The sequence below is a fragment of the Moschus berezovskii genome, chromosome 20 (genome assembly GCF_049115385.1).
Source record: "Moschus berezovskii isolate FMDL1 chromosome 20, NW_MosBer_1.0, whole genome shotgun sequence".
Taxonomy (NCBI): domain Eukaryota; kingdom Metazoa; phylum Chordata; class Mammalia; order Artiodactyla; family Moschidae; genus Moschus; species Moschus berezovskii.
Window position 1 is genome coordinate 41037832 of NC_142479.1, and position 24802 is coordinate 41062633.

Genomic DNA, 24802 nt, shown 5'->3' on the forward strand with positions numbered 1-24802 from the left:
TTAGGGATGGAACTCGGGTCTCCTGCATTGCAGGCAGATTCTTTACCATCTGAACCACCAGGGAAGCCCCCACTCTTACTGCAGCTGGAGGGCGAGTCAGGCACTGATGCTCTTGTTGTCTCTTTCAGGAGGCTTGGAGGCCAGGCCTTTGGCACGGGGCATCCAAGGCCGCAGCATCAGCATGAAGGTGCCTACACCTTCCCGAGCAAAGCAGGGGGCCTTCAAGACCATGCCCCTCCGTTGGTCTTTTGGCCCCAGGGAGAAACCGCTGGGCACATCTGTCGAGCTGGTGGAGTACCTGGAGTCTAGACGGAGACCTCGGTCCACAAGCCAGTCCATTGTGCAGCTGCTGACGGGTCCTGCCGGCGGTCACCAGAAGTCACACACCACCCTCTCTGTGGAGAGTGAAGACAGCAGACGAACCAGCGACACAGTGCTGGCCACAGTGCCATGCCCCTCTGGCCATCCTGGCCACTGCGTGGTCTCTGGCAACTCAGATGGCCCAAATGCAGCCAGGAAGCTCAAGGAAAACTCAAGTCAGGACATCAGGCTGCCCAAACAGTTTGACTTGCCCCTCACAGTGATGTCCTCAACAGAAGATGATGGGAGACGAGCCCGGCCTGAGGGCCAAAGGACCACAAGCTGTAAGGGGAGTGGCCTAACCGGGAGCAGTGGCCAACCACCGTCCCCCAAGGAGGGTCCCAGCGCTGCGACATTACCTAGAAAGAGTGCAGACAGTCACCCAAACAGCTCAGGCAAGAAGAGGGCTAATGGGGAGAGAAGGGACCCCGAGACAGACAGATTCCCACAAGGGACCCTCACCCTTCTGAGGTCTGTGTTTTGGAAGAAGGAGATCAGGAAGAGGGACAGGCCAGAGGCAGCCCCCCAGGCGGCCCCCATCTCCCTGGTGAGCGGCAGGTGGAGCCCGGCTGTGGATGGGGAGGCCCGAGGCTCGTCTCCATCCCTCAGGATTCGAGAGAACCTGGCCAGAGGCCCAGCCGGCCACCTGGAAAGAGAGAGGGACGTCCGGTCAGCACCCAGCTCTCTGCTCCTCCCTCGTAAGACTGGCAGACTCCCGAGGGCCAGCGCCCTCGGCGCATCACAGAGGAGTGTCCCCGGGGAGCAGACATCTTTTGGCACCTTGCCGAAGGTGAAGTATCACACGCTGTCCTTACATCGGAAGAAAACCTTGCCTGAGTCCAGCTTCTGATTGTGTGCTCTGGGGGGAGCTGCCATTCTTTCGGCTCTGCACCGAGCACCTGTGGGCAATCCATGTTGAGAGTGGGATTGGGGGAAGCCAGTTGTCTTCTCTTGACCCCTGAAAATAAAAACTTTTGGTCTCTGCGTCTGTATTTCCAACACCAAACGTCTGAAAAGACCTTCCTGTGTTGTTAGCTGTTTGTGTGTTTCCAGACCACCAGAGGGTGCTGGTTGGTCAGTATAATCATTTCAGGTCAAGAACTGCTGTTTTAAGTAATTCCAGGGCCTGAATACTGTGTTAAGGAATTATTAATAAGAATCTTCAGTACCAAATCAAATATTGTCATTGGCTTCTCCTAAACTTTTTTTTGTTTTAATAATGGACTTAACAGGAAAATCTTTTCCTCTTGATGTTTCTCTGGGATGAAGCATTAAGGATGCCAAAAAAAGAAAGTGGTAACGACACTAAAGCAGGATTCTAGAATGAACGGGAGAGAAATGACTGAGATTTTAGGAGAGTATTTAATATATAACAATTGTATTAAAGTTTTCAAGGTATTTAAAAAAGATAACTATTTTGATACTAGGGGGAGAGGAAGTTCTTTTTTAAAAAAAAATTAACTGTGAGATCTGTGTACAATTTTAATAAAAATTCATCCGTGAAACATGCAAATGGCTCTCTGAATTATTCAAGTTAGACAAATGCTCTTGTTTCTGCTGCAGAAACTTAGCTCATTGCCTCCCCCCCCATTTAACCTTTTTAAAAAAATGAAGTATAATTGGACTTCCCCGGCAGTCCAGTGGTTAAGACCCTGCACTTCCAATGCAGGGGGCACAGGTTTGACCCCACTAAGATCTGCATACCACATGGCACAGTCAAAAAAAATAAGTTGATTTCCACTATCACATTCATTTCAGGTGTACAGCACAATGATTCAGTTATAGATAGATGGATCCTTTTTCAGATTCTTTCCCCTTCAGTTCAGTTCAGTTCAGTCGCTCAGTCGTGTCCAACTCTTTGCGACCCCATGAATCACAGCACGCCAGGCCTCCCTGTCCATCACCACCTCCCGGAGTTCACTCAAACTCATGTCCATCGAGTCGGTGATGCCATCCAGCCATCTCATTCTCTGTCGTCCCCTTCTTCTCCCGCCCCCAATCTTTCCCAGCATCAGAGTCTTTTCCAGCGAGTCAACTCTTTGCATGAGGTGGCCAAAGTATTGGAGTTTCAGATTTGGCATCATAGGCCATTAAAAATATTGAGTATAGTTCCTTGTTGGTTATCTAAGCTCATTGCTGTTGATCTCAGAAAGTCATTGATTGCGTTGTTTCTGAAAATTTTAAGTACTTTTAATTAAAATGACTTGCTGTTTGCTAAGAAAACAGAAGTCCCCCAGGTCTCTTTCTGGAAAGCATGTACTTTCAAGGACCAGAGTCTGAGCCTGTCTTGGATTATCACCAGGGTCCTTGGACACCTTCATGATAGAAACTGATGACAGGCCAGAGGAGGAATTCAGGCGAGGCTCTATTGGGACTCGTGCTGCAGCAGGCGGGAGCGAAGGCAAACAACAGGTGCCCTTATTCCCTCCCTTTAGAGGGCAGGCGGGTCCCTTAAGCGGGGTGAGGGTGGTTGGGTCTGAGGGGCGGTGGCGCTGTGTGCAGGGATCACGGGCAGGACCCTGCCATTGCTCCCTGCCCCTCAGAAGTGGCAGTTGGGTTTTGACCTTTTTGCATCTTCTTGTTTATAATTTGGGCCAACTGCCCACACGCGCAGTTATTTTTAGTCCCCTTATAGTTTCTTTGTATGTGTTCCTCTGGGACATTTGTCCAGGTGCAAGCACTGAAAAGGGTCCCAGGTCCCAGCCTGTCTCAGGGTGACTGTCCTCTGTTTCCTAGAACTTTGCACACTTTTCAGTAGCTGCTTTAACTAATATTGTCTCACTTATGGGGAAGCTGCTAAACCTGACTCAGATAGAGAAATCCTTTTCCAGATCCCCTTGTAAGTTATTAAAAATATTGAGCATAGTTCCTTTTTGCTTATCTAAGCTCATAGCTGTTGATATCAGCAATGATACCAGACAGGGGGCTTGACAGGTAAGGTGACTAGGGAGTCTCTACTTCAACAGTGCATTTTCTAGAAATACTTCCTTTCCATTTAAGACACCCAACTCAAATGAAGTGTTTCCTCATACACTTGGCATGATTCACTGGTGTGTCTCTGCTACTGTTCTTTTTCTAAAAAGGAAGAATGAGGTTCTTTTTCTTCACCATAAGAAAGACTCTGTACTTTTGAAAAACTGAAGTATAATTACAATATTGCATTCGTTTCAGCTGTACAGAAAGTGAATCAGCTATATGTTTGCTTACAACCCCTCCCTCCTGGGCCTCCCTGCCACCCACCCCTCTACCCCACCCCTCTAGGTCATCACAGAGCACTGAGCTGAGCTCCCTGATCTGCGTACAGATCATCTATTTCACTAGCTATTTTACACATGGTAGTGTATGTCAACCCTAATCTTCCAGTTCACCCCCCGCTCCCATCGCCCCTGCTGTGTCCATGTGTCCATTCCCTACATCTGCCCTGATGAAATAGGTTCATCTGTTCCATGTTTCTAGATTACAACAGCCAGGACGTGAAAGTCAACCTAAATGTCCATTGACAGATGAATGGATAAAGACGATGCGGTACACATATACAATGAAATATTACTCAGCCATAAAAATGAATGCAATTGGGTCATTTGTAGAGACAATGTACTTTTGAGCACCACTTCCAAGACAGAACTGAGACGACAGGGGGAATGAGCAGGGGGGCCCACCACCTGACACCAGAGAGAGATGTATGTTGTCAGTGGACCAGCATTTTAAATGAAGTCTGTGTTTTCTTCAAGTCTTAATCCACGTGCTCTCAGGCGATGGGGAAGACACACGTGTCCTCCTGCTGTATCTGGTTCTTTCTCCTCTTTGACACTCATTGACCATCTTTCACTCCTAAGCTCTTCTTAAGCCCAGCCCCACTTCCTTTGTCCTCTAAAGGGTTGGGTTGTGACCCACATGTGACCCAGGCTTCTCCCTTTTGAACACCCTTGGCTATCATGAGCAGGGTCCAGTTGTTAGCAGTTTTCTCTTTGATACACCACAGGTTGGAGCACTTGCCCTAGGCTATGGATTTGGAATAGGAAGAGGCAATTACACTTGGACCCTGTGCTTTTATGTGCCACACCACACCTTCAACAAGGATGCCCAAGTTCTCTTGTATCACTTTCCTATCTAGAGGGACCTGGTAGGGAAGGCTGGGAGAACAGGGCATGGGAAAGGATGGGGTCAGATTTCTGCCCAGATTGGAGGCCGAGACTATCGGACACAGCAGGACCACCCTCAGTTCTGTCGTTGGTGAAATGGATTTTTCAGCTGTTCCAGTGACTCAGTGTTGGTGTGAAGACTAAATGGAATCTTGGGTCAGGGGGCTGCTCATTGGAGATGGTGAACTGCATGCAATTCTGTGGACTTGTTATTGCTCTGCTCTACAGAGAACCCCATGAACAGTATGAAAAGGCAAAAAGATAGGACACTGAAAAATGAACTCCCCAGGTCGGTAGGTGCCCAATATGCTACTGGAGATCAGTGGAGAAATAACTCCAGAAAGAATGAAGAGATGGAGCCAAAGCAAAAAACAACACCCAGTTGTGGATGTGACTGGTGATAGAAGCAAAGTCCGATGCTGTAAAAAGCAATACTGCATAGGAACCTGGAATGTTAGGTCCATGAATCAAAGCAAATTGGAAGTGGTCAAACAGGAGATGGCAAGAGTGAACGTTGACATTTTAGGAATCAAAGAACTAAAATGGAGTGGAATGGGTGAATTTAACTCAGATGAACATTTTATCTACTACTGTAGGCAAGAATTCCTTAGAAGAAATGGAGTAGCCATCATAGTCAACAAAAGAGTCCAAAATGCAGTGCTGCTGCTGCTGCTAAGTCACTTAAGTCGTGTCCAACTCTATGCGACCCCATAGATGGCACCCCACCAGGCTCCCCTGTCCCCAGGATTCTCCAGGCAAGAACACTGGAGTGGGTTGCCATTTCTGAAATGCAGTACTTGGATGCAATCTCAAAAACGACAGAATGATCTCTGTTCATTTCCAAGGCAAACCATTCAACATCATGGTAATCCAAGTCTATGCCCTGACCAGTATGCTGAAGAAGCTAAAGTTGAACGGTTCTGTGAAGACCTACAAGACCTTCTAGAACTAAAACCCAAAATAGATGTCCTTTTCATTATAGGGGACTGGAATGCAAAAGTAGGAAGTCAAGAAACACCTGGAGTAACAGGCAAATTTGACCTTGGAGTAGAGAATGAAGCAGGGCAAAGGCTAATAGAGTTCTGCCAAGAGAACGCACTGGTCATAGCAAACACCCTCTTCCAACAACACAAGAGAAGACTCTACACATGGACATCACCAGATGGTCAATACTGAAATCAGATTGATTATATTCTTTGCAGCCAAAGAGGGAGAAGCTCTATACAGTCAGCAGAAACAAGACTGGGAACTGACTGTGGCTCAGATCATGAACTCCTTATTGCCAAATTCAGACTTAAATTGAAGAAAGTAGGGAAAACCACTAGACCATTCAGGTATGACCTAAATCAAATCCCTTACGATTATACAATGGAAGTGACAAATAGATTTAAGGGATTAGATCTGATAGAGTGTCTGATGAACTATGGATGGAGGTTTGTGACATTATACAGGAGACAGGGAACAAGACCATCCCCAAGAAAAAGAAATGCAAAAAAGCAAAATGGCTGTCTAAAGAGGCCTTAGAAATAGCTGTGAAAAGACGAGAAGAGAAAGGCAAAGGAGAAAAGAAAAGATACACCCATTTGAATGCAGAGTTCCAAAGAATAGCAAGGAGAGATAAGAAAGCCTTCCTCAGTGATCAGTGCCAAGAAATAGAGGAAAACAATAGAATGGGAAAGACTAGAGATCTTTTCAAGAAAATTAGAGATACCAAGGGAACATTTCATGCAAAGATGGGCACAATAAAGGACAGAAATGGTATGGACCTAACAGAAGCAGAAGATATTAAGAAGAGGTGGGAAGAATACACAGAAGAACTATACAAAAAAGATCTTCATGACCGAGATAATCATGATGGTGTAATCACTCACCTAGAGCCAGACATCCTGGAATATGAAGTCAAGTGGGCCTTAGGAAGCATCACTACAAACAAAGCCAGTGGAGGTGATGGAATTCCAGCTGAGCTATTTAAAATCCTAAAAGATGATGCTGTGAAAGTGCTGCACTCAATATGTCAGCAAATTTGGAAAACTCAGCAGTGACCACAAGACTGGAAAAGGTCGGTTTTCATTCCAATCTCAAAGAAAAGCAATGCCAAAGAATGCTCAAACTACCACACAATTGCACTCATCTCACATGCTAGTAAAGTCATGCTCAAAATTCTCCAATCCAGGCTTCAATAGTACGTGAACTATGAGCTTCCAGATGTTCAAGCTGGATTTAGAAAAGGCAGAGGAACCAGAGATCAAATTGCAAACATCCGTTGGATTATCGAAAAAGCAAGAGAGTTAGAGAAAAACATCTATTTCTGCTTAATGACTATGCCAAAGCCTTTGACTGTGTAGATCACCACAAATTGTGGAAAATTCTGAAAGAAATGGGACTACCAGACCTGCCTCTTGAGAAATCTGTATGCAGGTCAAGAAGCAACAGTTAGAACTGGACGTGGAACAACAGATTGGTTCCAAATAGAGAAAGGAGTACGTCAAGGCTGTATATTGTCACCCTGCTTATTTAACTTACATGCAGAGGACATCATGAGAAACGCTGGACTGGATGAAGCACAAACTGGAATCAAGATTGCTGGGAGAAATATCAATAACCTCAGATATGCAGGTTACACCACCCTTATGGCAGAAAGCGAAGGAGAACTAAAGAGCCTCTTGATGAAAGTGAAAGAGGAGAGTGGAAAAAGTTGGCTTGAAGCTCAACATTCAGAAAACTAAGATCATGTTATCTGGTCCCATCACTTCATGGGAAATAGATGGGGAAACAGTGGAAACAGTGACAGACTTTTTTAGGTTCCAAAATCACTGTAGCCATGAAATTAAAAGACGCTTACTACTTGGAAGAAAAGTTATGACGAACCTAGACAGCATAACAAAAGCAGAGACATTACTTTGCCAACAAAGGTCCATTTAGTCAAAGCTATGGTTTTTCCAGTGGTCATGTATGGATGTGAGAGTTGGACTATAAAGAAAGCTGAACACTGAAGAATTGATGCTTTTGAACTGTGGTGTTGGAGAAAACTCTTGAGAGTCCCTTGGACTTCAAGGAGATCTAACCAGTCCATCCTAAAGGAGATCAGTCCTGAATATTCATTGGCAGGACTGATGCTGGAGCTGAAACTGCAATATTTTGGCCACCTGATGCGAAGAACCAACTCATCTGGAAAGACCCTGATCCTGGGAAAGATTGAAGGGGGGAGGAGAAGGGGACGCCAGAGGATGAGATGGTTGGATGGCATCACCGACTCAACAGACATGAGTTTGAGTGAACTCTGGGAGTTGGTGATGGACAGGGAGGCCTGGCGTGCTGCAGTCCATGGAGTCACAAAGACAGGACTGAGCGACCGAACTGAACCCAACAGAGAATGCAGCTATAAAATAGGTTTGGAGCCACAGTGACCCCTGGTGGCCATTCCTCTTATTGCATGATGCTTTCCCCTCACCAACGTAAAGAACATTTTTTCCCCTGTGTTTCAACCTAAGAGTTGTGGGTTTTCCTTTGCTAGACTGGTGAGATATCCCATCCTGAGAAGGCAGCAGGGCCTGCGTGGACACAGGGACATCCGGAAGGCAATGGGGTGGGGTCATCCAGTCAGAGGGAGACCAAAGCCCCCAGACAGGAAATTCAACTTCAGGGAGCTTGGGGTGCCGGCCAGACAGTCCAGCTGAGGATGGGTCCACCCGTAGGTCTCTGACTGCTTTGGCTGCAAGGACAGTGGAGCAGACCTACTGACATGGATGTCTTTCCTCCTGAGATCTTTCTTCCTGAGCTGTCATTCAGCGTGGCTTCCTTTGAGAAATCCCATGGGCCAAGGTCTTCCCTCACCTTGGAGTCCTTGCTCTCCCAGAATGTGGATCAGGGCCAGCATGGATGCTTCCCAGATGCAGCCACTCCCCACCCATCCACCCCCCCCCACCATCAAAGGAGGGGCCCCACTCCACCCTGAGAGGAGGCAGAGTCCTAAAGAGAGCAGGTCAGGACCCCAGGTCTGGGGCTGGGTGGTGGCCAAGCTTGACCTGGAGCCCAGTCCTGGTACAACCCCCAAGACTGCCTGCAGGGCTGGCTCCAGCCCTTCTTGTCCCGAAGGGACTTCTCTGTCTCTGGTCACCAATCACATCAGTCATTTTCTTAATGGTGTTGTCCCTCCCCTGCCTCCCAGCCCCTACTGACCTTCCACCATTCTGGCCTAGGCACCTTCTAGCACCCTGACACCCAACAACAATAACACAGAAGGTCATCTTGCTGACTCTAGGCCTGCCCTGACTTGAGAGTCCTAAATTCTGGAGAAACATCCTGTCCTGCAGCCTTATCCTGGGGCTGCCTGGGTTCCTTGGTGATCATACGGCCTGGACACTGTGCTTTTTTTTTTTTTTTTTTTTTTAGCTGCACTGCGTCTTTGTTTGCATCTTAGTTGCCCTGCAGCATATGGAATCTTAGTTCCCCAACCAGGGATCAAATCTGCGTCCCCTGCTTTGGAAGGTGGGCCACCAGGGAAGTAAGTCCCTGACATTTTCCTTTATAAATTCAGGGATAAGTACATGCGGATGTGTACCACGTGTGTTAATTTTGTAAATGGCTTGGGTTCAGGGAGGAAATTTGGGCCCTCTTTCAACTATAAATATTAGAAAAAGTTTGAAGCAGTAGTTACAAAATTAGCGCAAAAAATATATCCTACACTTTCCAAGATCTGAAGAATCATTAACTGTTGTGTTTAAGAAAAACTAAACTAAGAGAAACACCCACCAATAATAACGATAGCAGTTTTAAATGAATTTTGCTTTGAGAATGTAAGAAAAGGCTGGAATGAGCTTGATGCCCCAGGGCAGAAGTTCTCAAGATTTGTTGCAATTTAGAATCCACTGGAAAAAAAAATTTAAACATCTGTGCCTGGGCTCCTCCTGGGACAAACGAAATCCAGGGGAAAGGGCTGATTCTGCTGCCAAGACCAAGGATTACAGCTCTGCTGTACTGCCAACCTGGGAGCCAGTAGTCCCATGCAGCTATTTAAATTTAAATTAATGTAACTTAAATTAAAAAAAAAAATTCCCTTTCTCAGTTGCACAGGCCACATTTTAAGTACCTAACAGCCACACGTGGCTGGTGGTTGCCACACTGGACACGGCAGAGGAGACAATATTTCCATCATTCCAGAAAGTTCTATTGAGCAGTGCTTCCCTAAGGAGTTGGCAAGTCCAGCTTCTACGTTAGGCGCTGACTGGACAGGTCACCCTATGTTTTTCTGCTGGATTGTCACCTTATAGAGTCGAGACGCTTCTCGGGAAATCTGTCCCGGGAATGTCGCATGGGAGACACCCAGAGGCCCAGAGCGACTGGACTGGCCTCCGGGCCACCCTTATTGTGACGGTGAATATCTCCCACGTGGAGTGCAGCTGGGGGAACTGTTCCCTCCCCACCCCCACCCCCGTTTTGAGACGATGGAAGGACCCACCACCTACCAGCAAAACCTTTATTCCCCTCGAGGAGACCCGTTTGAAGCCCGGCAGTTAACCCTCCTCCGGGACGCTGAGTTTCTCCTTCACCCCATAGGCCACCACAGCGAAAAACAGCTCAGGGAACAAGGTGCGGATGTACACGGCGGCCTTGGGGATGGGGTTGGCCAGGAAGACCTCTTGCTTCTTGCGTCTCACCGTGCGCATCACCTCCTCCGCCACGTCCACAGGGTGCGCCCCGTAGGTCAGCTTCCTGAAAAAGACTGAAAAGCCCCCCAGGAATGGGCGGGGCTCATAGTCTTGGGAGGGGGGAGCTGGTCAGAGCCCGTCCCCCGAGGGGAGGAGGGGTGTGCGGTGCTGGAGTCCCAGCCTCGGGGCCAACCCTGCACGTGCTGGCCGCTGGCCATGCTCCATGAGCAGGCACTTTACCCGTCGTGCCTCAGCTTCCGCATCTGTAAAGTGGGTGCAGTTTCCGGTCCTTTAACATCCCAGGGTGGTTATGAGTGGTGGAAGGGATGAGAAAGAGCTTAGAAGGTAAGAAGGTGTCAGAGGTATGAAGGGGCTGCTATTCATGATTATTGCCAGGCTGCGCTTGTCCAGCGCCTCCTGGAACCAGTTGCCCACGTCTTTGTTGTTCAGTCACTAAGTGGCATCCAACTCTTTTGCGACCTCATGGGTGGCTTGACAGGCTCGTATAGCCGTGGGATTTCCCAGGAGTGGGTTGCCATTGCCTTCTCCAGGGGATCTTCCACACCCAGAAAATGAACCCACGTCTCCTGCATTGGCAGGTGGATTCTTTACCACTGAGCCTTCTGAGGTAGCCGCTCTGTGTAAAGCATTCTGGAATAGAGATTACAGGTGCACTTACAGAGCACTCAGGATGTGCTGGTTGCTGTTCCAAACTCTGTGAGCTGGAACTTTCCTTTCCAGGACTCTACCAGGTCGGTATTTACCATCATCTCTCATTTTCCAAAGGGGAAACAGATGAAGGGAGTTGCTGCTGTTCCAATACTTAATATGAGACAGAGGGGAATTTCAGAGTAGGCACTCCGGGCCAGACTCTGAGCTTCTTTCTGTGCTGCCACCTAGGGAAAGGGAGCAGAAGGTTCTCCAAAACCAAATCCTGGCTGTTCCACATGGGAAACTGAGGCCCAGAGATGGGAAGTCCTGGGACCAAGGTCACACAGCCTGTGAGTGATGGCGCCCAGCCTGGCCTTGGTCTGCTGGCTGCAGCTGAGGGTTCCCTCCACCTGGCGCCTTGGGACTGAAGTTTTGGGGCCCCTCCCTGCTGCCAGCTGGGTGCAGACACCCCATCTCCCCAGTCTCAGGCTTCAAGAACACCCCGCCCCCACGGTACCCCAACCCCACCCCCCGCCACCCTGGGCATACCCCGCTCCTCCAGAAGCCCTCCCCAGCCCTGTTCTCTCCCGCTGAGCCCTGAAAGCTCACATTTCCAGATGGAGGCCTCCCAGTTTCCTTGGCCAGGATCAACGTGGTAGGAGCGGATGAAGGTGGGACTCACGGTGCTGACGACCACGTCGTATTCCTCCACTTCCGCCCGAAGGCAGTCGAAGAAGCCGAGTGCAGCGTGTTTGGAGGCGGCGTCTGGAAGAGAAACCAGCCCAGGGTTGGGCGCGGGTCCCGCTGCGCCTCCCAGGAGGGGGTTGGGGACACACATCCCTACAGGCTCTGCTGGGTGAGGCCGCAAAATCCCCAGCCTTGCCCCTCACTTCATAGATGCGGACAGAGAGCCCTTGTGAAGCAGTGGACAGATGCAGAGATGGGACCCAGTCCAGTGCAGCTGCTATTCCACCATGTGACTTTGGGCAAGTGGTCAGTTTTTACCTTTGGGCAAGAGATTCAGTTTTCTTGTCTTTAAAATGTCCAGTTACAGCACTGTTTACAGTAGGCAAGGTATGGAAGCAACTGAAATGCCCATCAACAGATGAATGGGTAAAGATAGTGTGGCGCATACACACATTGGAATATTGTGTGTGCATAATCAGTGACTCAGTCCCTCCCAGCTCTTTGCGGCCCTGTGGACTGTAGCCTGCCAGAGCCTTCTGTCCATGGGATTTACCAGGCAAGAATACTTGAGCTAGTTGCCATTTCCTTCTCTAGGGCACCTTTCCAAGATTGAACTCACGTCTCCTGCATTTGGCAGGTAGATTCTTGACCACTGAGCCACCTGGGATGCCCCACACTGGAATCTTACTCAGCCATGAAAAGAATAAAATCATGCCATTGGCAGCAACATGAATGGATCTAGAGATTATCATACTAAGTGAAATAAGTCAGAGACAAATCAGTTCAGTTCAGTTCAGTCGCTCAGTCGTGTCCCAACTCTTTGTGACACCATGGACCGCAGCACGCCAGCCCTCCCTGTCCATCACCAACTCCTGAAGTTTACTCAAGCTCATGTCCATTGAGTCGGTGATGCCATCCAACCATCTCATCCTCTGTTGTCCCCTTCTCCCCCATTCAGTCTTTCTCAGGATCAGGGTCTTTTCAAATGAGTTGGTTCTTTGCATCAGGTGGTCAAAGTATTGCAGTTTCAGCTCCAGCATCAGTCCTTCCAATGAATATTCAGGACTGATTTCCTTTAGGATGGACTGGTTGGATCTCCTTGCAGTCCAAGGGACTCTCAAGAATCTTCTCCAACACCACAGTTCAAAAGCATCAGTTCTTTAGCGCTCAGCTTTCTTTATAGTCCAACTCTCACATCCATACATGACCACGGGAAAAACCTTAGCCTTGACTAGACGGACCTTTGTTGGTAAAGTAATGTCTCTGCTTTTTAATATGCTGTCTAGGTTGGTCATAACTTTTCTTCCAAAGAGTAAGCGTCTTTTAATTTCATGGCTGCAGTCACCATCGGCAGTGATTTTGGAGCCCCCCAAAATAAAGTCTGCCACTGTTTCCACTGTTTCCCCATCTATTTCCCATGAAGTGATGGGACCAGATGCCATGATCTTAGTTTTCTGAGCTTTAAGCCAACTTTTTCACTCTCCTCTTTCACTTTCATCAAGAGGCTCTTTAGTTCCTCTTCACTTTCTGCCATAAGGGTGGTGTCATCTGCATATCTGACGTTAATGGTATTTCTTCCGGCAGTCCTGATTCCAGCTTGTGCTTCATCCAGTCCAGCGTTTCTCATGATGTCCTCTGCATAGAAGTTAAATAAGCAGGGTGACAATATACAGCCTTGGTGTACTCCTTTTTCTATTTGGAACCAGTCTATTGTTCCATGTCCAGTTCTAACTGTTGCTTCCTGACCTGCATACAGATTTCTCAAGAGACAGTTCAGGTGGTCTGGTGTTCCCAAATATCATACGATCCCACTTATGTGTGGAATCTAAAAAAAGTGATACAAATCAACTTATTTACAAAACAGAAATAGACTCATAGACTTCGAAAACAAGTTTATGATTACCAAAGGGGAAAGGAGGGAGGGAAGGGATAAAGTAGGAGTTTGGGATTGACATATACACACTGCTATATATAAAAGAGATAATCAATAGGACCTATTGTATAGCCCAGGGAACTCTACTCAATATTCTGTAATAACCATTATAGGAAAAGAATGAGTGTATGTATATGTATAATTGAGTCACTTTGCTGCACAAAAAACTAGCACAGCCTTGTCAATCAGCCATGTGTGCTAAGTCGCTTTAGTCCTGTCTGACTCTTTGCATCCCTATGGATTGTAGCCCACAGGCTCCTCTGTCCATGGAGGTTCTCCAGGCAAGAATACTGGAGTGGGTTGCTCTGCCCTCATCCGGGGGATCTTCCTAACCCTGGATCAAACCCGTGTGTGTTACATCTCCTGCATTGGCAGGTAGGTTCTTTACTAGTAGCGCCACCTGGGAAGCCCAGAAATCAACCATACTCCAATATTAAATAATTTTTAAGAAAAGTTTAGTATTAAACCACATTGCTGCTGCTGCTGCTAAGTCACTTCAGTCGTGTCCAACTCTGTGCGACCCCATAGATGGCAGCCCACCAGGCTCCCCCATCCCCAGGATTCTCCAGGCAAGAACACTGGAGTGGGTTGCCATATCCTTCTCCAATGTGTGAAAGTGAAGTCGCTCAGTCATGTCCGACTCGTAGCAACCCCATGGACTGCAGCCTACCAGATTCCTCCGTCCATGGGATTTTCTAGGCAAGAGTACTGGAGTGGCTTGCCATTGCCTTCTCCAATTAAACCACGTTAGGTAAAGTAAATCATAAAATAGAGGTAATTAATTAATTAATCAATTAAGGATAGTATTGTTCTTGCCAAGTGAGAAAATGTATGTAAAACGCCTGACACAGGTGTGAATTCCCATTTCCTTTCTGGGAAGCCTGATTCCCTGTGTAAGACTGATTTCTCAGGGTCCTAAGGCCGTCAGGGTTAAGAATGCAGGTGCCGGGGCTCAGATGCCTGGCTTGTAGAATGAGGATATGGTGAGGTGTATAAATAACAGATGTAACTGCTGTGAGCTTGGAACACGAGGAGCTTCCGGGGTCAGAGGGAAGGACTTGTCTTTATCTCTCAGTCACCTGCGTGCTGCAGGTGCTCACAAATAGGAGCCAAGGGGGTGAAAGAAAAGCCAACGGATGCTTTCATCTCTGGACCCTCTCCCCCAGTAACCATATGCTTCGTCCTAGACGCCACATCTCTTGTCTTATAAGACACATAACCTACGATGAAACTTGTCTTAGCAACTTACAGGCTGTACGGAAGGGGATTCCAAGCTTCCCTTGGATGTTGTTCACTAACACGATTTGTCCGGTCCTCCGGGAGATCATGGTGGGCAGCAGGGCTGGAAAGTACAGGACGAAGACTCACGGTTACAAACCCGAGATGGAGTCAGGCCGCAGCCGGCAGACCCCTTCCCTAGACCCCTCATCACACAGGCTCCTTTGCCTCCCTGCTAACTAGATTACAATGGGGCACAGGTGGCATGGATCCCAGCCACCACTGATCCAGTGTTGCCTAAGAGTGGGCTGGACTCGACCGGTGAATTGCTGGGTTATTTTATTTCATTATTATTTTTGTGTCATGTGGGATCTTAATTCCCAGACCCCCTGCAGTTGAAGTTCGGAGTGCTAACCACTAGACCTAACCCTGGGTGATTTTATTATACTTTTTAAAGCTTTTTTTAAAAAATGAGAACCATTTTTAAAATCTTATCGAATTTGTTACAGCATTGCTTCTGCTTTATGTTTTGGTTTCTTGCCCAGTAGGCAGGTGAGATCTTAGCTCCCCTACCAGGAATCCAACCCACACCTCTTGCATTGGAAGGTGAAGTCTTAACCACCTGACCTTCAGGGAAGCCGCCAACCCTGGGCGATTTTAAATGAGCCATCCATGTCCTTGAAGTGACACTGACGTCAGTAGTGAGAAAGGTATCTCCCTTTCCAATTCTCCTATTCCTCCAGTAGGAAAGTTGGTTCAGGCAGGTCTTTAAAACCTCTCTTGCATGTGCTAATCTTTAAAAAAAAAAAAAAAAGAGGAAAGACCTCAACCCTATGTCTTGGGAAAACTTAAGACTTTGTTTTGATTTCAGGTTTTCTTCCATTTATGGAGAGGAAAGGAGTTTTTAATTTATGGTTTTTTAAAAAAAGTTCCTCTTAAGTAGAATTAATTGACAAATGAGGAAATTTAGAAAAAGCTATGGGGCAATGATAGCACAGGTGGAATAAGGAGATGGCAAGAAATCAAGACTCAATTTAGCATGCCTCACTTTGTTGCCAGGGGACCTGAGCTCTCAGGTTGAGGGGAGGACACACCTTGGCTGGCCTGCTGGGTGTGTCCACAGCGACTGGGCTGGAGGAAACTGTGGTCTCTGGGACACTCTCATCTCTGGAAGCTCTGGGGTCGCTTTCTGCTCCCAATGCTGCTTTGCCCTCATCTGTCTCAGTTCTCAGAATCCCATTTTCGTGGAGATTCTGGCTGTACAGAAGGCAGCTCAAAGATCCTGCTCTCAGCCTTTGCTGCTGCTGCTGCTAAGTCACCTCAGTCGTGTCCGACTCTGCGTGACCCCACAGACGGAAGCCCAACAGGCTCCCCCGTCCCTGGGATTCTCCAGGCAAGAACACTGGAGTGGGTTGCCATTTCCTTCTCCAACGTGTGAAAGTGGAAAGTGAAAGTGAAGTCGCTCAGTCATGTCCGACCCTTAGTGACCCCAGGGACTGCAGCCTACCAGGCTCCTCCGTCCATGGGATTCTCCAGGCGAGAGTACTGGAGTGGCTTGCCATTGCCTTCTCCGCTCAGCCTTTGCAGTGCTCCCTAAATGTATATCCTTATATTCTTCCTTTTGTGATTCTGCTTTGATGAACTTTAGTGTGGGCAGAGGGCTTTAACTCTCGGGTTCTTTTCCATGTCATCTCTAGCTACTCCACACACACACACCCCCCCCCACCCTAGCTTCAGACCAGCCTTTGAACTTGGTTGTTAGAATCTCCACAAAGGGACCATAATTTTACCCTAGTGGCTCAGACAGTAAAGAATCTGCCTGTAATGCAGGACATGCAGGTTCGATCCCTGGATCGGACAGATCCTCTGGAGAAGGAAATGGCTACCTACTCCAGTACTCTTGCCTGAAAAATCCCATGGACAGAGGAGCCTGGTGGGCTACAGTCCATGAGGTCACAAAGAGTCGGCCACGACTGAGCAACTAACACTTTCCTGTTTCTGAACAGGAATTGATGGTATTCTGGGTCTTTTGTAGTTTGGGATAAACTCTTTGCTTCTTGACTGAGGACAGAATTTCAACACTGGACCAATTGTGTTTATTAGGAGCAGATCAACCACAAGGTGGATATCGTAGAAGGTTTGCAGGGGATGGAAACAATGGTCCAGAAACGTGGAATGGGATTGGAGGGGAGCCATGGGTGTGAGTAAGAAAAGAGATGTAAAGGGCAGGGTTTGGGAAGGGACTGCACAGAGGAGGCAGGTAGGAATATGCCACTAAGAGACTTCCACGATCTCTTCTTCATCAACATCACACAAGCAGGGGTTTTTCTGAAGAGGACTAGAGGCTCCATCCAGAAGTGAATGGCTATCTGGAGACATAACAGAGACCTCTTGAGCAGCCCAGTGACCCCGGATTCCACAGGAGGGTCAAACTCACGAGACCTTTGGTCAGTATGATGGGTCCAAAGTAATTGGCATCCATGATCTTTTTGTCGAGCTCCAGAGAAATCTTATGGGCAGGTCCCTTCACCTTTACGCTGGCGTTGTTGATGAGGATGTCCACGCAGCCGTAGCAATCCAGGACCTCTTTGGCCACATCCTGGACACAGCTGATGTCTGAGAGATCCAAGAGGACCAGCTTTGGAGTGAATGTCTGCTGGACCAACGAGAAAGTCAAGGCACGTGTGGGAATATCCCCACAGACCTTGGGGCCCTTCCATCTAAGAGCTGCCCCTTTTGAAACTTAGAGCTTGTGGAATGACTACAAACAGTTGATTAAATGAAGTAGAGATAACTGGGAGAAAGGAAAATGATGGAGAAAAAGCATCCTTGGGAACCAAGGCAACAATAACATTCCCAACATGCAAACATTCTCTACAAAGTTTGATCTTCTGGTCATGGGGCCAGAACCAAGAAATCCAAATGGAGGATGTGCATAGATTCTCTGATGTCATTTTTTAATAACATTTCTGAGCTCCTCTTTGGCAATGGCTTTCAGACTGGCTTCCAAGCCACAAGAGAATCTGCCCAGTACTTTGTAGCCACATTTGTTTTTTGGCCAAAATGATATACTCAATATAAATTTTTTTGAACACCATCTGTATAGGTGCAAGGCATTGTGTTCAGCCCTAAACATGCTGTCATCAAGATTTTCATGATTTAGAAAATTGATGATGCCATGTGGCAGGTACAATCCTGGTGTTTCACAAATATGAGTCCTGAGATACGCCCTTAAAAAAGCATGTTCTCTGGTTCAATGTATTTGGGAAATCTAGACTACTATACATTCATCTTGGAGATAACACAACGCATATTTATGTAACAAAGGTTCTGGAAAGTCCTGCAGTAAAGAAATCAGAGAAGCTCTATCTCTAACTCATGTTTCCCACACAGTTGGCCTCAGAACCTCCTTTTTACTACCTCACGGTCAGTGCCTGATAAAATACCAAGAAACATACTTTGGGGTTATGGTGTTATCCTTTTGCTCCATCTCCTCAAATACCAGACTTAGTTCTGAATTATTTTTGGCTTTATCCAAAATCCAATTCAACATTGGATTATTCAGCAAAGATTATTTAAAAAAAAACAAAATTCTTGACACTTCCCTGGTGGTCCAGTGGTTAAGACTCTGTTTCCAATGCAGGCGGCATGAATTTGATCCTTGGTTGGGTACTTCCACATGCCATGTAGAGTGGAAAAAAAAAATCCTAAAGAGAACTCTGAAAGCAATTTCTTAAACAATGATCCAGAAATGGCTTGAAAACCCCAGCTTCACTGAAATGTGTTTACCTCCTGTATAACTTCATGGACGGGGACGTCATTTCCCTGATTTCTTTCAAGGAAATAAAAAACTTGGGGCTGCACATCATGGCTTAAGGAATCTTAGTTTCCTGACCAGAGATTGAACATGGCCCCCTGCAGTGACAGCACTGAGTCCTAATCACCAGGGAAGTCCCTCTTTGAAGGAGATATTATTTGAAGTATTATTTAAAAAGTCAGCCATGAGAATTTATAAACAGAGCTGTGCCTATGACATACCGTATCTTCTGGGTCCTCTAAGTCTGACTTAAATAGAATGGGGTGGGGCTCAGAAGCTAGAGAAGAAATTTTTGGCATGGTGAGGGTTCAAAATGAATCAGCCCCCAAGTCGGCTGTGTCAAGATTACATTTCTCCAAAGCTATCACTAAATTTCACCCAGAGCTGCTCTGTGACAAGCACAAACACTAAAGGTGCTCAAGGGTTGCCCGTGCTGCCTGCCCGAAGGCCTTACCTTGCTGGGATCAGCCACACTGATCAGGGCATCGTATAGACTCTGAAGCCTCTCCCAGTTCTTTCCACACAGCACCAGCCTGGCTCCACCGGTATGGAACACCCGAGCACACTCTGTGGGGAGGAAGGAAGGAGGACAGGACACACTGTGTGGATAAAACTGCTGATGGGGGGGATGGTTACAAATTCGAGGATTCAAAGAATTCAGAAGTCTTCGAGCTATGAGTTCCTTTAGAGGACATTGCATTCAACCTCCTCTGGAATTTCTTGTTTCCAGCCTCAGCATGCCGTGAAGGGCAGCTCACATGGGCGTGAAATAGCCCCTCCTCCATTGGGCAGTTCTGATTTTGGGGACACTCTTTCTTTCTTTTTGGCCATGTTGTATGGCGTACAGGATCTCAGTTTCCTCACCAGGGATTGAACCTGTGCCCCCTACATTGGGAGAGTGGAGTCTTAACCACTGAACCACCAGGGAAATCCTGGTATATTCTTTCTTAAACTGGACAGAAAGATGAATCTGTCCAATAAGACCCCCAGAAGCACTGTGTTAAGTATATCTCAGTCTGAGGATATCAGAGACAGTTGCTATTTTTTTTTTTTTTTTCGGATCAAATGTCACTGGTTTCCTCTATGTTTTTGTTGTGGATTGATGCCCCAGCTAGGGTTCTTTTTATTAAAAAAAAAAAAAAAAGTAAAGCTGTCTTCTGTCCAGTTAATTTTATTCTAGATGAATTTCTTGCTTGCTCAATGTTCTCAACTGGGTAGTGATTGGTAGACACAAGTATTTTTATGTTGCAATAACATTGATATTTAAGAACAATAAAAGCTGGACTTCCCTGGTGGAGCAATGGATAAGAATCCACCTGCCATTGCAGGGGACACAAGTTTGATCCCTGCTCCAGGAATGTCCCACGATCAGTGGAGAAACTAAAGCCCTTGCGCCACAGTTACTGAGCCCACGTGCTACAGCTACTGAAGCCCGCATGCCCTAGAGCTTATGCTCTGCAACAAGAGAAACCCTGCAATGAGAAGCCTATGCACTGCAAAGTAGCCCACGCCCTGCAATGAGAAGCCCATGTACCGAAAAGTAGCCCCGTTTGCTGCAACTAGAGAAAGCCCACGTGCAGCAAGGAAGACCCAGCACAGCCAACAAACAAAACAATAAAAGCTAACAGACTTTGACAGTTTACTTGCTTGAGTGGTTATTGAAAGAGGTTTACACATATTAGCTTATTTTATTCTCACAGTCATCCTACGCAGTGGTTTGTTATGTTGGGTTCCCTAGAAACAGAACCTACAGGGTTTTAGCCACTGGACCACCAGGGAAGTCTCTCGGTTCTTTTTTCTTGAAAGATCCTTTTAAATATATGTGGTTTTTATTATAAGAGAATTCACTAAAGGAAACCATTTGGAGGGAGAATGGCTAGTCTCCCCGAGTTTGAGCTGTAATTCTCAGTGGCAGCAGCAGCTGGGCTGGCTGTAGGCAGCCCTGAAGGTTGTATTTCACAGACCAGAGGCCATTAGTCTGAAAGAGACTTTTTGATTTCAGCGATATTAAAATACACAAAGATGGCCCAGGGCCATCATAAGAGACCGTTGATTAAGAGACAATTAGCTCAATTTCTGGCAACCCACTCCAATATTCTTGCTGGGAGAATCCCATGGACAGAAGAGCCTGGCGGGCTACAGTCCATGGGGTCACAAGGGTCGCACACCATTTAGCGACTAAACCACCACCACCAGCTCAATTTCAGGAATGGTTAAATGAAGAAAATGGTGTGTCTTAGAGGTGATGAAACACAGGCAAGGTTTGTGTTCTCTGAAGCAGTTTAAGTGCAATGGTTAAGTATTTTGAAGATCATTCTTGCTGCAGACATGATAGGTACAAGGTGACTTTATTCCTGAGTTGGCTGAATTGTGTGGGTTTGGGGCAAAGGTTAGAAGTCCTGACATCTCTGTCTGTCTGGTTTCTCTAGTAGACAGCTTGGCGGTGGCCCCTTTGCTGCTCTCCAGTGCTACCCACTGGGTTCGGTCAGGTTCTGTGGGACTGGGTGTGTGCTGTGGGCTATGTGTAACTTACCTCATCCGCTCAATGCCCCTCACTATTGTTTTTGCCTGGACCTGAGCAATGGAGCACTTTGAACCCAGAATCTCTGCGGTCAGCAGCATGTTAAAGCCACCATAAGAGTTTACTGAAGGTCACATCCCGACTCCCAGCTTCTCAAGTTACTTCTAAATGCCTTCAAAACCGGGAAGTGATGTGGCTGAATCAGGCCAATCGTAAGACAACAGGGATTATGGGGTGTGTGGCATGCTGGCGTACTCTGCATTATTTGTTCATTATTATCGCCACTGCTAACATTTGAGAGGTGCCCATGACAGCACCAGGCACTGTCCTAAGGGCTTTCCATTTCTTAATTCATTTAGTCATCACAACACAGAGTATTAGCATCCTTGCTTTCAGATGAGAAATCCAAGACGGAGCAATGCATCCCCAGTTAGTAATTGGTGGAGCCAAGAATTGAACCCAGCTCACAGGTCTGGCCTCATCGCCAGTTCACTGCCCCAGCTGAAGGCTTTGAACTTCAAAATTTCTAGAAACTCCCTGCAGGCAAAGCAAATCACTTCTGCAGACTGGTTTTGGCCTGTAGGCTGTGCATTTGCAACCCTAGGTATTCCAGTCCCCTCATTTCTCAGGCAAGCAAGCTTTAGCCTCCAAGAAAGAAGACACTGGCTGATTAATGAGAGATGGCTGGTTAATGACAGATGCTGGGAGAGAGCTCAACCTTGACCCATGCCCTCCTGCCCAGAGGGCTCACCCACACCCCACCCTATGGCCTCTCATCCTTCAGGGCAGAAGTGGGCACAAGAGGCTGTGAAGCTCATTTGTGTGTGCTCAGTCGAGTCCGACTCTGTGACCCCATATACTGTAGCCCACCAGGTTCCTCTGTCCATGGGATTTCCCAGGCAAGAATACTGGAGTGGGTTGCCATTCCCTTCTCCAGGGGATCTTCCCAACCCAGGGATCAAACCCAAGTCTCCTGAGTTGGCAGGCAGATTCTTTACCACTGAACTGTCGGGGAAGCCCAAGGCTCGCTTACCCTTGCCCAGTCCCGAGATGGCATCGGTGATGACCACCACCTTGTTCTGCACGACTGACTTGGACCACAGCCGGGACACCTCCTGGTAGATGAAGAGGAGACCACTGATTCCTAAGAGCAGCAGGGGCAGCAAGAGCACGGCGGTGACCCCCATCTTGTTCTGGGGAAAATGGGGAAAAGGAACTCGCTTGACAAAGGGACTCAGAACCCCGGGGCAGAGGAGGCCCGAGGCTGCAGGGCACATGCAAGCCCTGAGCCCAGAGCCTCCTCTCCAGGAGCCAGGCTCTGTGCAAACCCCCTGAGTGCTACTTCCAGAGCTCCTGGCCACGTGCTAATCCCCAAATGGTCATGAAGAGGGAATTACTCACAGTATCTTCAGAAGCGGATGGAATCCGGGGACCTGCCCTCCCAGAGGTTAATTACGAATTTAATTAAAATGTGTCTGCATTTTTGGAAGGAAAGCCATGAGTTAAGGCCTCTTGCTTGGGCCCTAATGGCTATTTATAGCTGTCAGTGCACTAAAGGGCTTTCAGGGTAAATATAGTGTCTCTGCTGATATTCAGGAACACATGCTGGCCGGGTCTGATTTCAGAGTCCCTGCCAAGCCTTTTAAAGCTCTCTGGGCGCCTCTCTAGTAGAGATTCCTCTGCAGTTCAGGGATGGGCCTTAGGGATCAGGACCTGGGATTTCAGCATTCCTAACTCTCCTGTCAGGTAGCTTCCAGGTAGCTCAGACTCTGGTGGCAGCAAGAGAACTTTCTGGTTGGAGGTGAAAAAGCACAGGAAATCTGTTAAACAGAATGGATGAGCCACTTGAAAGTGTGACATGAACTGTGGGAAAGGGCAGTTTGGGGCTGTTCCTCTTTCAAGGGTTTCCAGCTCTTGGAGCCTCAGTCTCCTCATCTGTAAAGTGGGCACAATAGTCTCATCTTGCAGGACTGTTGGGAGAATAAGATACTGCAGCTTAGTAACAGACTCTGAGAAGATCACTCTGTTCTCTTTAGTAATTAAGCCTGCATGCTCTAGGGCCTGTGAGCTACAACTAATGAGGCCCTGTGCTGCAACTACTGAGCCCGAGTGCTGTAGGTACTGATGCCTGTGTGCCTTAGAGCCCATGCTCCATAACGAGAAACCACCACAGTGAGAAGCCCGTGCGCTGCAACTAGAGAAAGCCTGCAAACAGCAGTGAAAACCCAGAAGAGCCAAAAATAACGAAAGAAAGAAAGAAGAGAGGAGGTGACTGTGTACCACGCCCAGAGTGGGTCTGGTCCATTGCGGTGCCTGCTGGTTTCAGCTTCTCCCTTCTCTCGGGCAACTTTTCCCCGGTCTGCATTGGTTTCCTGGTTGCCTTTCCTTAATGCATATCAGGGCTCACTCCTCAGGACCCTGGACAGGCTTGAGAGGTGAGAGATGCCAGGGCTCAGTCAGGCAATCTGTGTGCATAAACTTGTACAAACATACGTGTGTATGTGTGTATATATATGTATATATATACACACATATATGTATGTGTATGTTGGGGAGTTCTATTTGCCGATGATTGTTTTCAATGCTGGGAGGTACAGAGGACAGTTAGTGCTATAGAGAAACAATTGACAGTTCATAATTCCCTGGTGGCTCAGAGGTTAAATCATCTGCCTCCAAAGCGGGAGACCCGGGTTCGATCCCTGGGTCGGGAAGATCCCCTGGAGAAGGAAACGGTAACCCACTCCAGTATTCTTGCCTGGAGAATCCCATGGATGGAGAAGCCTGGTAGGCTACAGTTCCACGCGGTCGCATAGAGTCGGACACGACTGAGCGACGGAACGGAACGGAATGGAAGAGGGGAGTAGACCTGCAAACAGATTATTGCAATATATGGAGGAATTAAAATCCACCTGAATTTGTTTTATAGCAAAGATAGACAGATGGAGATGAGATGCCTTGATCTGAGGGGCCGTGTTCATTGTCTGAAAATTCCGAAGCTGTACACTTAGGGTTTGGGTAATTTTTTGTAGGTATGTTGTACTTGAATAAAATCAACACTTAAAAAATATAAAAGGGGAACTTCCCTGGGGTTCCTCTGGTTAAGACCCTGTGTTTCCAATGCGGGGGGCATGGGTTCAGTCCCGAGACAGGGAACTAGATCCCACATGCCACGTGGTATGGCCAAAAATTTAAAAAATAAAAGGAAGCAGAGGGCCTTGGAAACTCAGAGAAGGCAGCAAAGTCGGTTTTGACCCGAGCCTTGGGGACCAGTCACCTTTGTCCTGCCCGGCGTCTTCTTCATCACTGACTCCTTTCCCCAGATGCCGTGTGTGCTGTTTGCTGATGTCAGCTTCTCTCACATGGCTCCAGAACATTCATTTCTTCCTTGGAACCTTCAGGCATAAGTTCTTTTTTAAAGAACTGAGTGTCTCTTTGGGGACTTTTCTTTTGGATTTCCTTTTCTCTAGGATCAGACTCTATCTCAAAGTTGTGACATTGACACAGGATTTACCTACACAGACTCACAGGGGTGACAAATCCTATAAAAGAACATGCACGCTGTGGAGGGCAGGGGCTGTTGAGTATGGAGTCTTCTGCTCCAGGGGACCCCAGCACTCCTTCCTTGTGTTGGACTCATTCCAGTAAAAAGCCATTTAATACCACTTCAAATATGCTTGGTTCAACATAGCACAAAAGTCCTTAGGCCACTCAATCATTAGGCAGATCCACAGCTATGAAGAAGTTAGCTGAACTGCCCCTTATTCTCTGACAGTATAAATGGTACAGTTCAGCATAAACAGATTGAGTGATTTTATTTGAAACATT

The 24802-nt window shown here is 47.4% G+C and overlaps 2 protein-coding genes across 5 annotated transcripts in view; one reads left to right on the forward strand and one right to left on the reverse strand.

Moving 5' to 3' along the window:
- USP43 (ubiquitin specific peptidase 43) overlaps positions 1-1885 on the forward strand; it is a 51631-nt gene extending 49746 nt beyond the window's left edge. For all 3 annotated transcript variants that reach the window (XM_055406992.2, XM_055407002.2, XM_055407010.2), the window contains one exon: positions 129-1885. In XM_055406992.2, coding sequence (XP_055262967.2) covers positions 129-1210 — 1082 coding nt within the window. In that variant the 3' untranslated portion in view covers positions 1211-1885. The remainder of the gene's footprint in view (positions 1-128) is intronic.
- Positions 1886-9960: 8075 nt separating this feature from the next.
- Positions 9961-22516, reverse strand: DHRS7C (dehydrogenase/reductase 7C). 2 transcript variants are annotated; one of them, XM_055407051.2, is made up of 7 exons: positions 22379-22516; positions 22011-22170; positions 18911-19023; positions 17082-17295; positions 14671-14763; positions 11411-11566; positions 9961-10224 (listed from the first exon to the last, which is right to left on the reverse strand). In XM_055407051.2, the coding sequence occupies exons 2-7, from the start codon at positions 22162-22164 to the stop codon at positions 10016-10018; spliced, it is 939 nt and encodes a 312-aa protein (XP_055263026.2). In that variant the 5' UTR covers positions 22165-22170; positions 22379-22516; the 3' UTR covers positions 9961-10015. The 2 variants fall into 2 exon arrangements, with proteins under 2 accessions (XP_055263026.2, XP_055263035.2); XM_055407060.2 differs by having other exon boundaries at positions 9962-10224; positions 17082-17292.
- Positions 22517-24802: the final 2286 nt, after the last annotated feature.

Excerpts from the sequence above, each read along its gene's own strand:
- DHRS7C (XM_055407051.2), bottom strand. The coding sequence starts at position 22,164 with ATGGGGGTCACCGCCGTGCTCTTGCTGCCCCTGCTGCTCTTAGGAATC. Across the intron at positions 17,296-18,910 it reads GTGTGGCTGATCCCAGCAAG|CAGACATTCACTCCAAAGCT; the intron begins GTAAGGCCTTCG and ends TCGTTGGTCCAG. Across the intron at positions 14,764-17,081 it reads ACCCATCATACTGACCAAAG|CCCTGCTGCCCACCATGATC; the intron begins GTCTCGTGAGTT and ends TGTACTTTCCAG.